This window comes from Anguilla rostrata, chromosome 12 (genome assembly GCF_018555375.3).
Source record: "Anguilla rostrata isolate EN2019 chromosome 12, ASM1855537v3, whole genome shotgun sequence".
Lineage (NCBI taxonomy): Eukaryota > Metazoa > Chordata > Actinopteri > Anguilliformes > Anguillidae > Anguilla > Anguilla rostrata.
The window spans coordinates 34,318,711-34,336,210 of NC_057944.1; the positions used below are offsets into that span (position 1 = coordinate 34,318,711).

The 17,500-nt window shown below is 47.4% G+C and overlaps 1 protein-coding gene across 1 annotated transcript in view; it reads right to left on the reverse strand.

Annotated features, from left to right (window-relative positions):
• The window catches only part of nbeab (neurobeachin b), a 316,449-nt gene that overhangs the window by 227,601 nt on the left and 71,348 nt on the right, over positions 1-17,500 (reverse strand). The window contains exons 2-4 of the mRNA XM_064301505.1: positions 4,884-5,115; positions 1,398-1,498; positions 517-612 (exon numbers count right to left, since the gene is read on the reverse strand). Coding sequence (XP_064157575.1) covers positions 517-612; positions 1,398-1,498; positions 4,884-5,115 — 429 coding nt within the window. The remainder of the gene's footprint in view (positions 1-516; positions 613-1,397; positions 1,499-4,883; positions 5,116-17,500) is intronic.

Sequence of the window (17,500 nt, forward strand, 5' to 3'; positions counted from 1 at the left end):
TCATTTCAGGCTGTTCGCTCGCTCGCGCCCGAAATCCCACCTTTTCCAGCCCATGATGAACGGCAGAACTATAAAAATTCTCCTTCATCAGTCTCTTGCAAAAATTCAAATCTGTGCTCAGAGCCCTAAATACTAAGTCCTGAAGTGTAAAAGAGATCACTGATCTCGGAAGAAAAAAAGAAAAGGCTTCCTGTCACAGAAGTTTCTAGCCTGTCCTGTGTAGCTTCACAGTTTAGAGCAGCAGCTATCGGTAACTGGAGAGTGGGAGATTGAGGTTCTGTGGACAGAATTATGGTCTACACTGAGCTGTCAATCATCAAACTTGTTTCAACCAGTCGAAATGATTTTGTTTCCGTAGCAACACAAATGGTTCACGTCATGGCACCGCGATTAGCTTCTCCCATTTTGGATTCCCTGAATCCTTCGCTCTCCCATCGCCAGCTACTGCTGCACGGTTACTGCGTGCGCTTCTCGTGCCGTACACCAGATGGCGCCAGAGAGGGGGGCGAGACTTACGGCAGCGCTGCGTCCGGGGAAGTTGAAGAAGGTGTCCGGCCCGTGCCTCTGGGGCATCTGATTGAGCACCGACAGCAGCTTCACCGCATGCCTCGGCTGGGGGGGGGGGGGGCGGGGGAGAAGAAGAGGAGAACGAGCCAAGGTGATGAGAAAAAAACACCGCCAGAAATATCCACTCCGTTACCGCCACACACCGATACCCTGTCAGTCACATCCCGCACCCCCGCGGTGGCCTGCCGATACACAGGCAGGCCCAGACGGATCCCTCCCCAGGGACACTACCCCTGTCAGGCTCGGGGGCGTCGGCGCCTGCAGGCCCAACTCCAGGCACATCAACTTGCATTTACTTTATTCATCTAAGGAAGCGTTAGAGGAATATTCCACCCCTTCTGCTCCAGACTATCTGCTTTCATAATGTAGAGGGCAGAATAATTCTGTTCCAGACTACTCTGAGTGCCTTCTAAGTGGCCCGGAATGGCAAAATGGCTTATTATTCAAAATACATTAATGCAAAGTGAAGTGGTGAGAATTTTTTTTGGTGCACTGAGGTGGCAAATCCTCTCTGCACCTCCCTTCCCTCCGCTCCCCTGGTCCTGCCCCTGTGTGCACACCGACTCCCTCCCCCCACCCCTCTTCACTTCCTGGTCCTAACCCTAACCCTAACCCCACCCCTCTTCACTTCCCCGGTCCTGCCCCCTTCCCATCATGACCACGCCCCTTCTACCCCATGACCACGCCCACTCCCTCCATCCACCCCCCTTCCCTTCACTACCCTGGTCCTGCCCCCTTCCCATCATGACCACACCCCTTCCACCCCATGACCACACCCACTCCCTCCCCCCTTCCCAGCCCCCCCCCAACCCTAACCCCCCCAGGCTCACCCACACGCCGTTGTCCCCTCTCAGCATGCTGAAGAGCAGCTTGAGCTCCTTGACCGTGATGCTGTAGCTGGCCATCACCCCCAGCATGTCCACCAGCAGGTCTGAAATGGAGAGAGAGAGAAAGAGTCCATCAGCGTCAGGGTCCAGTGTGGCCCTCCGGTGGGGAGCCCAAGGTCACGGCGCCCTCTGGCTCGGGCCAGAGCGAAGTGATTAGTGCTGAGCTGGAGGGTTCTGCCACAGAGGCTCAGCGAGAGCGTAAGGAAACAGGCGGACAACAACCTTGGACTGAGAGCTTTAGGTCACAGGAACGTCAGGGGAGAGCATTACCGTGATTTTTGGTGTTCATTACTGGCATTGTGGGCGAATCGGGCAGAACCGTATTGGCCGTCATCTCTAGCTCTCCTCAGGTGGAGTTCAACACACCACTGCTGGCTGGCTTGCAGTTACCCTTGGAGAAGCCTGGAAGTTTGTTCGACTGACTTAACTGACTTAAATGTATGACCGGTAATTAGCCATAAGAACATGAGGATCCCAGATATGTGCTAATGTGCACAATGACTAATGTGCATAAAGGATTTCATATTCAGTAAAGTTGTCATAATTAAATAATACACATCATATTTTTAAAAAATTGACATTTTCCCTGCATTTATTCAAAATATATTATTTTTGGCTGGATGGCAACAGCGGGGCCAGCCCGACAAATGCGAATGTCTGTGACTGAGTGAGTGACTGAATGAGTGATGAAGTTACACCATTGGTCGGCCGACTTATGAAGTCACACCATTGGTCAGCCGGTCCAGCCATATACTATACTAGGTTTTGACCTGGTTTTGTCTCATAAAAACGCTATTGTGCCATACTGTAACATCTGAAACAAAAGAAGCGAGACCATTTCTGCTTGCATTTTTTCATTGGTATGCAAAACCTGGGTCTGAACAGGCCGGGTCGGAACATTGTACTCAAAACGAGCGAGGCGTGCTTTCCTAAAGAGAGATCCGACACACACACACACACTGCACACAGGGGCCCACGGACAGGACGCTAACCGCACAGCTCCAGGGCTGAGCATCACTGTCCACAGAGAGCATCCTGAACCCGGCTGCACCCGTCACCCCATTAACACCTGATGTCATGTTCCAACACGCGCCGCACGCAGGCTAATGTGCCGAATGCAAAAACTCGCATTAGCAGCTGAACGCACAAAATTCACCTGGCAAGGAAAAGGAAATGTAAAAAAAAAAAAAAAAAAAAGAAACGGTACCAAAATAAGAAAGTTGTTAAAAAAAAAAAAAAGCTTGAATGCATCTGCGGTGGCAAATTCAAATATAAACCAAATCTGCATTTTTGACGTCACTGGTAAAATATGCTTGTTTAGCAGGTCGAGCGCACTGGCGTAGCGTGATGTCTTCTGCTTTACAGCCCAGAGACAGCGGCAGCAAATCTTCAGCAAAACCCAAAAATACACCGTTCCAAGCCAGACAGGACCACTTTGCTGATATTAACGTTAGAGGGAAATTTACAAAAAAAAAAGACAGATTGTTCCGCACGTACTACGCAGGCACCACACATAAATTACAGTGCAAATGCAGAACATAAAATACTGAAATTCCATTATTTTTTATTTCCGAAAGGTACGGACATTTAATATGAATTCCAAGCGCCATTTTTCAATCTCGTTATAGAAAAAGCCACTGACTAATGAGATTTTATCTCTTTTTTTCTTTTTTTAAATCATTCACCATTTCTGCGTCCGTGGAATTTCAGAAGGGCATAGCAGTGCATCGGGATGGGGGGCAGCGCCTTTAGTCTTCAAAGGTTTATTGGGATGGCAGGTATGCCATCCAGCCGAGTTACGCCTTGTTTACATACATTACACAACCGCTTGTTTAGAACAAGTTTGTCAAAAAACATACACAATAATGACTTCACTGGGGAGCAAGAAATAGTTTCTCCCTCTTAGCTTTGACTTCTGCAACAGAACAGTTGAGTAAGATCAATCCAGTCCAGGCAACAACAAAAAAAAAACACAGAATACTCATACTGTATCCACTGTTTTCAGTAGAACACTCACCCAGCACAGAACAAAAATGAAACAGGACTTGGGACGATGTTTTTGAAAAAAATAAAATGAAAAAATCACACTGCAGTTCCAGTAATCACGACTGAAAGCCACCCTTACTGTATAACATTCATAAGTCACGTGCATGCGCTGTACAACACACCGCCTTTCCAGCACGAGACGCGACGTCTAACACATCGGGAAGGGTAGCGGGGTTGCTTCGGCGACGATGTTCGTCTGATCCGCTCAGCGTTCGCTCGGCTGACAGGGGTTGCAGCCTCCAATCCGAACATCGGCGGCGCACAGCCGTACGCACGGCATACTTACGGGAGGCGTGCGGCCTCAAATCTATAACCCTGTCAGCAGGGGCCCCACCGTGTGTGCTGTGTGTCAGACGAGCGAATCACGATGAAGCAGTCGAGATCTCGCTTTCGGATGGCGGGGCGAAGTGGCGCACCTGCGAAAAACCCGCTAACAACGCTGCGCGGCTTTGCTCCATCATGAATAAATAAGAGCGCCTGTGACACCACACAGAAGGCCCGCACCTGCCGTCTCTTATCCCTAAGCCCTGGGGTGTTTGTGTCCGTGGTTACGCTCCAGTGTGTGCCCGTGGTTATGCTCCAGTGCGGCTCTACTCCACTGCGTGTCCATGGTTACGCTCCAGTGCGGCTCTACTCCACTGCGTGTCCGTGGTTACGCTCCAGTGCGTGTCCATGGTTACACTCCAGTGCGGCTCCACTCCAATGCGTGTCCGTGGTTACGCTCCAGTGCCGCTCTACTGCAATGCGTGTCCGTGGTTACACTCCAGTGCCGCTCTACTGCAATGCGTGTCTGTGGTTACGCTCCAGTGCGTGTCCGTGGTTACGCTCCAGTGCGTGTCCGTGGTTACGCTCCAGGGCCGCTCTACTGCAATGCGTGTCCGTGGTTGCGCTCCAGTGCGGCTGTCTGTGACAGCCGGGGCACACGGCAACCTCGTTCACTTAATCTGACTTTTATTAGCCCTTTGAGGTGGACTGTAAGATGCAAATGTGGGATTAGAATGTTCTTAAGTGAATGTAACAATCACTACAGGTCATTGAAAGCAATGGAGTTCTAGAACACTGACAGAGAAAACAATCCAAAAATAAATAAAAGTGACCAACCAGCGCTCTAAATAAATTCAATTATACATTGTGCAGGCTGCTAAAGTGATAATAAAGACAGAAAGATGGGAGCCTGCACTCCAAACAAATAATGCATGTATTTAGTATCTTGGCAACTGAATTCCTTTTCAGATGTTTATTTTGGACAGCGAAGACAAACATTTACAAAAACCTACTCTTCAAAGTTTTAATCGAGGGCAGGTCAAATGACGGCTCAGGGAAACCGAGGTGTGAACGCGTCGCCAAGCGACCGCGCGGGCGCCGAACCGAAACGCGGCGTACCTGCGATCATGTCGTCCACGGCGGCCATCTTGAGCAGCACCTGCTGGATGAGGCCCACCTCGGTGCTGGTCTGCAGGTTGCGCACGCTCTTGCGCAGGATGGCGGTGAACATGCTCCAGATCTCCGCCTGGCACGTCACGTCGCAGTGCTCCAGCAGCTCCACCATGCAGCCGATGCTCTCCGCGTCCTGGATGATGAAGTTCATCTCCAGGTCGAACTCGCCGCCCACCAGCTGCAGGGAGGGGAAGGGGGGGAGAGCAGGAGACCATGTATGAGAGAGATTTAACAGAGAGAGCTTTTCAGCCTGCCAGGATGTAAAATAATAATAATAATACTAATACTAAAGCAGCCATCCCTTTCCATTACATTCTGGCCACAGGCAAAATTCAAGGACGTTGCTGAATGTTTAATGGAAAATGTAATTCTCGCTTTGGGCGGTAAAGTGGAGGGGGGGGGGGATGGAAAAAGCCACGCCCCCCCATCCAATCACCCCCTTCTACTCACACGGCAACAGCGATCATTAAACTGGAAGTAAACAACAATCAATGATTCCATTCTTGAGAACTCAACAGGCATGAAATTGGCCACCTCTGGCGCACTCGCGAGAGAGGGACCCCTTCGCTGCGGGAGAGAGCGGGCACGCGGAAAAATAGCGCCCGCCGGCTCTGCCAAACCATTACCGTGATTGACAGACAATATGCAGCCGGAATCAAAAGACGGTCAACGCTAACTCGGGGGCGGGGGGGGGGGGGGGGGGCTAGTCGCCGTTCCGCCTCGCCTGCATAAATCAACAAGCGGCGTTTGTCACAGCTCTCTTCCGTCCTGAACGGACCGACTGCTCTTAACCAGATCGTTCTGGTTCCCGACGCCGGATGACAGCCGGGGGGTAAGCTACTGTACCGCGCGTACGCGGTAACAGCCGATGGGTGCCATGACAACCCCTCTTCCCGGAGTCTTTCATCTGGAGTAATGGCTGCCGCCGGCTCGACAGTTCCCCGGTGGAGCGCTAGCAGCGAACACAACGGTACGAGCGTACCGGAAAAACATGAAGCGGGCGTCCCCGTTTGAATATTTCCCGTTTCCCATATTTCCTCACGGTGAAAACTCGCGCCCTGGATTCCCTCGGGTCTCGCAGTTGAGTGGATGCGACGGCTGTCACTGCAGATTTATTTTATTAGTCGCTGCTTGTAATGGGCCGTAGCCGCAGGCTACACGTTGCAAAAGGCACAGCTCAACATGTCACAGGCACAAAAAAAACATTTTAAATAAATTAATTAAATTATATATTTGTAGAGCTAAGCTTCATAAAGTTCTGAAATGACATGTTGATGAAGCAGCAAATTAGCCATCTTCTGCCCCAGAGATAGCTGGATGTGTACTGGTGGTACTTTTTATCCAGAAATGTTCTTTGAACAAGTTACCCCCCATGTTTACTCTAGTTGTCAACAACCTCACTTTTTGGGCTACAGGGCTGATTCTGAAGCAAGTGGATTTCATCTTTGGTAGCACTGGAGCATAAAAACATGGATTTAACCCATCCACTATTGTGTCCAAACTAGAGTGCCAAAAGGCATCTGTCTGCAACCAAGTTCCAGTTTTTTACATGAATTTATAATTTATGAAAGGATGATTAACCGATCAAAGGACAGAGTGATTTATTGATTGAATGATTGATTGATTGATTTATTTATTGATTGATTAGCAGGTTTCACATAGATGTGCAGATGTAGGTACACGTGCACACACACACACACTTTCCACTGTTAAACAGTCTGCAATAAAACAAGAGTAGGCACCCCTTCACAGCACTGTACATACTCATTATCCACAGCTCAACCCACCTTCCACACAGCCAATCATAAACACTCATACACAGCCCACCTTCCACACAGCCAATCATAAACACTCACACAACCCACCTTCCACACAGCCAATCATAAACACTCACACAACCCACCTTCCAGGCAGCCAATCATAAACACTCACACACAGCCCACCTTCCACACAGCCAATCGCAAACCCTCCCTCTGCTGCTGCACACCAGTAGGCTGACGCGACATTTATTAGCCACACGCAATGAGGTGACGTCCCGCCGTGAGGTCCCGCAGATTTAACCCCTCTGACAGACAAGGTGCGGGTGCACCTGTCCGCACGCGCGCTGAAATCCAATCGGGTCACAGGGGCTACGATGTAGCGGCGACGAGGGGTTCCCGTGGCAGCCAGGCACAGGGGCGCGAGGGCCAGAGGCGGTGTTTTTATGAGGCGCAGCTACGCGTGCGTTACGCGTTTTGTGAGACTGAATTGAATTTGGTTTGTTTGTTTATGAAAGACGGGCTCCTCCAGTGACCCTTTCCTTGAGTGGATCCACCTTTCTCACTCTTCGGAGGTGACCGGTTGTCCGGCTGTCAGACCGATACAACACCCCTGTTTACTGCTGCCTGGTCTCTCGTCTTTTCTGTCTTTGTCCTTAAACTAAAATAATCTAAGGGTGAGGTCCGTTTAAACTGACAATAAGAACCCGTACAGTTTTCTGGGGTCAGATACTGTGCTGTATGCTGAATATAATTTAAACAGAAGCGCTCTCACCAAGCTTCTCACCGTGACCTTTGAACTCCTTTGTTGACTATTCTAGAACCCCGAAGGTCCTTGGCTGCCTTGCCTCAGTTTCTAGACTGTAGTCCAGTCTTCTTTTAATATGGAAAAAGTTACCACAGATGCAGTTCATCGACAACAACTTCAATCTAGCAACTTAAAGAATTACACAATGCGAAAAACACCTCAATTAAACTGCCTTTAAACAGAGGCTTTGTTTTGACCCATTAGATTAGGGTACATTATATTAGATGAGACCATTAGGTTTATAGATGGTGTTGATCAATAAAGCAAAATGAATCTATTAGAAATTTGGCTCAATCAAAAAAGCCTTTTAGAATCAGCCAGCTGAATTACATGAACCATTTTCTTATTTAAGAGGTCAACATAATTCAAATCCCTAAGAGAGGGCTCCAAACTTTGCATTGTAACTTATCGTAAGCATCGTCTGCTTTCCGTAATATACTGTATTATTCAATTTGTAGCTCATTACATCTTAAGAAGCCAGCTCCGAAAGTAATTGCTTTGTTACAGAAGGCTACACTGAGCATCTCGCGGCTATAGCAAGCTCACCGGCGTGGAACGATGTAATGAAGAAGCAGAGAAAAGTTGTTATTCAAACAGATTTCCCGACTGTAGAATTAACGACGAGACCGCAGACTTGTTACGGAAAAAGACAGCCATTAAAGTGAGAGAGATTGATCTACAGCGCGCACAAAAAAATAAATAAATAAAATAAAAAATCATTAGCTGGAATTAGGTGAACGCAGATGCTCTTGAACGCGAGAGGAAGAATTCATTCAGTCGGCATTGAGCTTCTGTTCTGTGATATGAATTCCAATTTCAGTTACGCTGCACATTTTGCACAACCTTTGCAATGTACAAATGCCCCCATCCGTTGGCGATATTAATGGATTTATGTATTTTTTTTAAATTATGCTGCAGCATATCTGATAGATACATTTCCTTCAACTCACATGTAACCTAGAAACAAAGAGAAAAAGGCTTTAGTACGCTTAATCCAATATATGATGTAGCGCACGTCGCTGTGTCATAAACAGACGAACCTGCCTAGGTGTGAAATATTGCAGGGAACCTTCCAACGTGACAAAACAGTGAACCGTGACTTGAATCTTGCAAACGTACATCAGATATACGAAATCGTGTCTGTGTTCATCGTTTTTCTCAAATCGCCTCATCTCGGCTCCATAATAACATTCATGGAAAAGAGATCTTCCACGACCCTCGGGTCAGCGGCATACATGTACAGTAAAGCTATTGGAAGACAATAAAGACAAAGAGAATACGATTATTCTCATACCACATCGCTAGTGGAAGGGACACTACCATTGAAGAAATACTAAATGGGATAATTCACATTATGAACTGTACACAATATTTTCAGTTCTAGAGTATATTTTCAATTGGTCCACACAGTTTTGGTGTTTAATGAAAGATATTTTAGATACTTGAAAGACCTAGCCTACCTTCTTTACAAAGGCAAGTATTGTATAGGGCATGTGGTGGTTCTAAAGCGAGAACCTGGCCTTGGAAAGCACGCGCTGCAACTCCTCTGGAGAGACCAGCTCAGTATAACAGCACCGGGGGAAACGAGCAACACCGTCCTCCAGTTCAATCACAGGCTCGTCCACGACGTTCAGAACCAGGCCTACACCCATTGCGGTTTTGGGAGCAGAACCTGGTCTACCCACGTTTTGGTAGCAGTTCTGACTGATATTACACGCAGTTTCTGAGTACAGGGGACTGTCGTGCGGCTCATCATGCTAAACCGTAGATTGTACAGGCAGCGGCGCATTATGCGTTTGCTTCAAAATGACTGCAACAGCTCAGCTTGGGCTGCGACTGCAGGGTGAGTTTGTCGGCCAGAGCCAGGTTTGAACTGCATAAGCAGTTACTGCTACATCCTACTGGCGGCATAAAATCAATTTCTTTCATTCTATTTTTTCCTTCTACCCTGCAAGAACTCCACTACTTACAACTGATCCAATTTGTGATTGCTCACTTGGATGTAAAACGCAGATAAATGCCTGAAGTGATAGCATTTACAAATTAGGCCGCAAGGCTTGCTGTTTCTTATTTTTATCTATTTTTGAGAGCAGCAGATGAAGATAAATCGAACTGAAAGGATAAAACGTGTGGTTCGTGTGTGTTTGTCTTGTGGTTTTGCAGGAATGAATGCTGAAAAATCACCTTTGACAAAACCCCTTTTGTCGAAAACGTTCACGTACCAAAGTCAGCCCTAGATTCCCCCAGAGTCACCCAATGAAAACACTCGCTAATGATTTTACAATTAACGTCCCCATAAACTCCACGTTTGCCGAAGGCTTCTGATCTCCATCTGGGCTTTCAATATGCGCCTACCCTGACCAATTGAGTTTTTCGTTTAAGAGTTGATATTTTTGTTCCCGTTTGAGCTGAAGTCAAAAGCAAACCTTCTCGCTTTGTTCTCGTCTGTTCCCAATTTCCAAAAAGAGCTGCAAATCTGGCCACGTCCCCCAGCTTCACCAAGCTAAAATAGATGCATGTTTGAAATTCTACTCAGTCGGACACAGAGTAGCTTAGCGCACAATTGGCCAAGACTACATAGAAGCTTAGCCTAACAGCACAAGCCGCTACACGTGATCGATAAATCTTCATAGCATGAGATAGAACAGAACGATAAGAAAAGGAAAGGTAATGCATTGCAGTCTGGGCTTTGTATGAGGGTTGCAGATGAGTTCACTTGGATGAGAAATTGGTTTCACATTAGTTCCTGTTTTTAAGTTTTGAACTACCCTTATGCAGGTGAGGGATGCCATATTACAGTTCTGTCATGGGGGGGGGGGGGTGGATTTATATGTACGTGTTAAGAGTTGGCTGCCCAAAAGACTGCCTGACATATCCGTTACAATTTAACCGAAAGCATCTTTCTTCCGCAATCAAAAAAATAAAAAATAAAACCCCACACAGCCACAGTGGGAGGAGCTTTGGCACCAGCGCATCGCTCCATGGCAACCAGCCGCCTTGCGTTTGACACGTGCCGTGACACGCGGTATCCACGGCAGCCAGAACGAGGCCCCCGCTCACAGACGCAGGAGGAGGGGAGGAGGCGAATGGGTTCACACGGGAGGTGCGGTCGCCGTAGTGACAGGGCAGAAGACGTCCGCCCGCCCACCCCACCCCGCCCCCGTCCGTCCCATCCCCGGCCAGAACAGAACAAGAGGCCCCCATCGTTTCGGGTGCACTGGCCCGAGTTTGAGGGTCCGTTCCCCCTCCTTTAAGAGACTCTAAAAGGGGCAGTCGAGGGGTTTTCCCCGTGCTTTTGTGCTGACACGCTGGCCCCGCCCACATTCAAACAGTCCCTCTCCTCCCTCTCAATTAGAACTCTTCATTAGCCCCGCCCACATTCAAACAGTCCCTCTCCTCCCTCTCAATTAGAACTCTTCATTTAGACAAAGACAGTTTACACCTGGGTACACCACAGAGTTTCAAAACTGTCAGCGTAAATCACATCATTACCTTTTTATTTATTTATTTATTTATTTATTTATTTATTTAAATACTTGTTTTTTTTTTATAACGTATTCAGCTATTTTTGAACAGACTCTTTTATCCAAAGGAACCTAAGGTTGGAATGGCTCCATAATTAAGGAGGTGGTGCAGTCAAGATATTAGATAAATTTATCTCCTCTGATAATAATTTACGTCTGCTTCAAGAACCGTGGCTGCTGCCGCATTTAGTTATAATATTAAATAAGTAAAATTGTACCAACTGATTGCTAGGTACACACTAGGTTATTCCTGGAGAGCACTTTGAAAGGATTAAGCAGCCTTGGAGTGCTTTTCGGCATTAATGTAAAATACATATCATAAATTTTTAACAGGGCTAAACTTATGCGAATCAAAAGTGCTATTACAATTCAGGAGCTGAGGCAAATCCCGAAGCATGTCAAATCAGAACACTGGGAAGCAGCCAATGCGTACAAACAGAAAATGGATGTTTTCTGGGACTTAAAAACAAAGTCTGTGAGCTTCTCGTTCAAATATAATACCTGTGAGGGGCACAATATTGGTATTATCACATTCATCCTTTCGTCTTTTCTGGAAAAAAAAAAACTCGCTAAATTTAAATTTCAACGCAGGCGTATGGGTTAATAGAAGTTCATACAGGCCTATGCAGAGCAGCAGAAGAATGACCCCATTTCATTAATAAAGGCAATAAGATGAAAGGCTCGGATCTTTCAGCCGACTCCATAAATCCAATGAAATTTAAATGCTGACTGCGGCTCTTTCATAAAGAATGCAGCTACTGGAATTGTGATCTACTCTCCCGTTTTTTTTCCCCCAAGAGGTTATTTTAGCAAAAGAGAACAATACTTTCCTCTGCAAAATTGGCCATTTCATTTTCAGAACAACAAAGTCTCTGGTTCCATCATCGAAAAGGTCCCATTGTTACCACTGAAAAACTGGATTTTTTTTTTTTTTTTTAACGTCACATTTATTCACCTATTGAAAGTGAAATGAGGTACATTGAACAGCTACACCAAGGCCATTTGCAGCCCTGTTCAAATGTTTAAAAAAAAAAATATATATATATATATAAAAATCCAATTTCCACTAGTTTCAGTATAAAAGGAAGGCTTCTCGAATACAGGCTTCACGTAGGCCCACTATAATTTACACAGAACTGGCAAGCCCAAGGACTGCCTATGGTGGGATTATTCTGGACAGACTATTTCTTATCAGTGATGGCTTTCTCACTTCAGTGCATGTCTATATGTCTACATTTAATAATGGGTATTGCCTAAATCACCTTTTTTTTTTTTTTGCAGGTGCAGTCATTCAGGCTGTCTATTGATTTTTTTTTTTTTTTAAGAGTTCAAAATGTAATATCTAAATCTTCCTGCAGCCAAAAGGCAACTTTGTGGATCGTCCTTATAGATAAGCCTGTTCAATTGACACTGACCACCACAGATAACGTTCCTCTTCGACATAGATCATATAAAAGTCGCAAAAAAGACTCTGCTCTGGCCGCGCACTCACTCAGAGAGAAATAACACCCTTCCGTACAAATTCCATGTTAAAGGACAGCCCAAGCCGCTCCGCGATTGTGATTCTACCCAAAGGGCAATTTCGTCTTTCGTTCCGAGCGTGGACGAGAATACAAAGTTCTAAAATTCTCACGAAAGAGCCGGAAATTTCCACCCAAGAGCCGTTTTTTGAGATCAGAGGGATAATACACACACACGAAAAAAAAGCTGAAAAAAGGGGGGAAAAAAAGCGAATGAATTTTGATATGGACCTTCAAAAGAAAGAGCAAACAAGCGAGGGAATAGGAAAGAAATCACAGAAGTAGAACCAGAAAACATATAAATGCATTTTTTTTGTTGTTGTTGTTGGTCCCTGATGGGTGACATTAATAAAAAAATTTGAAGTGCAATTTTTAAAAGTCTCCCCGAAAACTGAGCGTAAAAATAAGACACCATCGTGGAGTGAAGCCAGCATTTATTTACCTTATTTCCATTACATTTGTGGGTGGAGCGAGGCGAGGGGGGCGGGGCCTCGTCCGCGTGTCCTAAGCCGATTGGACGGCGCGGGAGACGGGCGGGTGTAATGACTAATGAGCCAGCGCTACACCGGCGCGGCTCCGCGGAGCGCCATTAACCGGCGCGGTGAGAGAGCGGCGGCGGCGGCGGCGGCGGCGGCTTGTGAGACGGCGGCTAATCGCGGATTCCGATCTCAGCGGTAATTTGCACCCCATTGTTGTCGCGAGGAGGTGAAACCAAGACGAGAAAAAAATCACAGATTATGCAATTAGCGCACCTCGGTCGAGCAAGAAGAAGAGAGAGAGAGAGAGAGAGAGAGAGAGAGAGAGAGAGAGAGGGTGAGAGAGAGAGAGAGAGAGAGAGAGAGGGTAAGAGATAGGGAAGGTGAGAGAGAGAGAGAAGAGAGAGGAGAGATAGGGAGGGTGAGAGAGATAGAGAGAGAGGGGGAGGGAGAGAGTGAGAGAGAGAGAGAGAGAGAGGGAGGGTGAGAGAGGAGAGAGAGAGGGGGAGAGAGAAGAGATAGAGGAGGGAGTGAGAGAGAGAGAGTGAGAGAGAGAGAGAGAGAGAGATAGGGAGGGTGAGAGAGAGAGAGAGAGAGAGGGTGAGAGAGAAGAGAGAGAGAGGGAGAGAGAGAGAGATGATTACCTCTCCTTTTCACTACAAAGCCATTTTAACCCTGTGAGCGATAGCAGCGTATTAGTCGAAGCTCTCTATGGGTAAAGGACGTGCTTATCTAACACAGAGTACGTGACCGTATGAAAGGGCCTGAAATAAAATCAGACAGGCAGAGTGGGACGGCCGGAGGTGGAGAACCCACGTCCTGGACAGGAGACAGCTGGAGGGCGATGGGCTGTTACTTCCCAAATCTGCCCACAGCACAACAACAAGAAGCCTTCTCTCCATTGTGCAGGATCCGGCCACAGACTGAGCCACACAAAAGCCCCTCTCCTGTTCTTCAGCTGCAGCAGGCCTTTTGTAGAGCCACCGGCAGGTGAAGCCAAACAGGCAACCAGCAGCTGGTTAAGGTGGAGCGCAGGTAGAGAGCTCAGATCACATGCAGGGGGTTCGATGGAGCACCTGCACGTAACACCGGACGAGTAAAAAAAAAAACCTCGCAGGAACTTCGCTTAACGGCCCGTCCAAAAGGAGGAAACGCGGGAACTAAGACATCAAACGCAGACGGTTTCCACACAGTTCTCAAACGGGCGGGTCCCCCCCCCCCCCCCCCCAGTCACGTCGATTCACATCGCCCCAGTCACGTCGATTCACATCGCTCCGAGCTTCATCGCTCGCTACGCAAAAGAACGACTCCGCGGACGACCGGAGGCGATTCCACCAACCGCCGCAACCCGTTAGCGCACAGCAGCTGCCTGCGGCGCTACAGAGATCCCGGAACCAGACGAGTCCGATTACAATTAAGAGAGGAGCCAGCCGACTCCCGTCACCCCGCTGCCCAACGAAGCGTGCGGCCCGTCTGCCGCACGCCCAGCGAACAGCCACAAATTAGACCGGGTTACTGTCCCCAAAAAAACACTGCCCCCGCCGGCACGGGGCGCAGAAATTATGTCTTGGGTCGGGAAACACTGACCCACTTTGTGCACCTGTCCTCCATCTTCCGAGCGGGAAACCTGCGATCAGCCCCGCCTCGTGCCTGAGCAGCTGCTGCGGTTCTGGCCCAGGGGATCAAACCCTCCGCTGCCAGCGCTCCATTATATCACCCCCCACCCCCCCCCCCCCCCGAGTGTTTCCACGGCACCCCAGAGCAGGTGTTTATGGCGCACAGGTGACACGAGCCGAACCCAATCTCCCTCCATCGCGCATGCTGTCCCAAATGTCGCCGAAGGCCTTTGTTGCCATTAACTAGGCGATATTAGCAGAAGGTGCATTCTGTCCTGGCTGCCATCTGCCCAGTCGGTACCCCCACCGCCCCCTGGGAAACGTAGTTTGTGGCAGCAGGCTAGGGGCCTTAAATCTTGTTCCTTCAGCTCGCATCTGGCCACCACTGGTTCTGGCACACACAGCAGAAGCTCAGACAGAAGCTTGCGTCAACTGGCATATTAGCTATCGATTAAGAAATAATTTTGTATCATGAGAAATAAGGATTTTAGCATAGACAGGATACAGCAGCCAGGACAAAGCACCCATAATGTAATGACCAGAGACAAGTGGTATTTGCTATGCAGTAGGTCACATACAGTGAAATATTGCAGCAGTTTGTGAAGGCAATGTAAAATGATTTTTTATAAATATATATAAATATAAATTTTAAATATAATTTTTATAAATCAGTGAGACTGTCAAAGTTATATTATTTATGAAAATGTTTTTCTCTCCTTCAAAAAAGCTGATTCTAACATTGAGGCTGATCAGATTTACAACGTGAGTTTTGAACCTTCAGTCTGCTGGTGGTCCTACTAATCACGAGCTGTGAGGCTAAAGTAGGACCGGCGGACTGAGCGCCAAATGACGTGCGGAAATGTCCAAACCGCCTTACGTGATTCATACCGCACACCAAACCAAAAACAAACCAGAAAACAAGCACGTAACCGTCCAGACTCGGTGAGTCCATTTTGTGCCAGCATGAGTATGGATATAAACAAGGGGTATAAACAAGCATGTAACCGTCCAGACCCACGGCGCAACTCACTTCCGCAGACGCATTGTAGCTGGCACCGCCTGCGCATGCGTCCCACAAAACGTCCCTCAAAGGTCGTCCATGAGTGAGTGAGTGAGTGAGTGACCACAAATTGCCATGCATAGCCCACGGTGGCAGGGAAAAATACAGATGAAAAAAACACTATAAAAATACACATTAAATGCCATTTCCCAATCTACCCAAAGAAAAATAAGCAAACAAAAAAATAATAATCAATGTAGGCAAAAGGTCCACACTCCCCAACGGACAGGCAGCTACAGTACGGCTGAAAGGCTCGTCTTGACCCAAAGCATCGCTGTGAGGTCACAGTGACATTCTGAGGAACCCCAGGCTCTCCCAACACCAATAAGGACATTGTGCTGACGTGCTTACATTCGCCATCTGCATTATCCCGTCAAAACAACAGGAGGAAAAGCGACTAGCTTATTGCTCTGAAGCGTCAGTGTCTGAACGCAGAGGTGTCCATCATTCCGATGGAGGCAGGTGACACAGGTAGGAATGAAATTCTGGGGGGCATACGAACTGGAGTCTAATATATTCACATCTCTCAACTTTTTTGGGCAGCAGTGCAGCATAGTGGGTAAGGAATTGGGCGCTTGTAACCGAAAGGTCGCAGGTTCGATTCCTGGGTAGGACACTGCCGTTGTACTCTTCAGCAAGGTTCTTAACCCGCACCGATTCAGTATACATCCAGCGGCATAAAATGGATGCAATGTAAATAATGTGCAAAACAAGTTCTGTAAGTCACACTGAATAAAAGCGTCTGCTAAATACCAGTAATAATTTATCCAAATATCACTGCAATTTCAGGGGGAGAGGCTCGACCGCCTCCATCCCCAAACCAGGTCCGAGGGGCTCAGATTTTGAGGCTCACTTCCTTGTCTTGTTGAGAGATGTTACTCACTAGCACCAGTGCGGTTGGCTACAGTATAGGTGTTCCAGCCACCCATTTCACTGTACAGTAAGTCAATACGGTCAGAATACAAAGTCGATCATTTTTTCCCACAAGAACATGTAGTGGCAATAGGTGTCCTTCCTTCCTTCTAATGTCTCCCCCATGTGCCGCTTTCTTAAATATTGATTGTTTTCATTGTGCAACAATATGCTCATCAGTATTTTGGTTCTGGGCCAAGCCATATCAGGGACCCGTTCATGGGGATCACCTCGACCACATGTCATGTGGGGCTGGGCGGTCCATAGGTCACTCACACGCTTAGCAGACGACCCAGACTTCATGGCCACATAAGTGTCCCCCTTTTCCTTACTGCACTGTCTCTGCCTCCAGTTTGTACAACATGACAGGAACAAAAAAAACATAATTCCATGGCTTCAAAAAATGCACTTTGGAAGCCCCACCGAGTGTCGGTGGGTGACATCACAGTCATTTAGTCCCCGTTTTTATTTTTTTATTTTTTAGAGTCCATGGTCCATCCTCATCGCCGTCTATCCACAGTGAAGTAGACACGAGACAACGGCTTCAATCAAACACCAATCAAATCGCGACACGCTGATTCGGCTCTGAAAGCAAAGCAATCGCAGTCTGAATGCCGGTGAATTAAACATGGCGGTCCTCCCATTGACGTTTTACAGTTTGGACGAGAAGGGGTTTTTACTTAAGCGATAATGTTCTCCTGGAAGAACATAAAAGGTCGTAAATTGAGTGAAGGACTCTCGGAAACGCCGTATAATCCAACCGCTAAAAAATCATCCCTCCGTTGGTTTAGTGGTTTATTCATGCCTGCGGAATCCTGCCGTAAACAACATCTACGGCATCCTGTTTGAGTACACCACTGCTCACTGCGTACAAAATGAATCCATAAAAA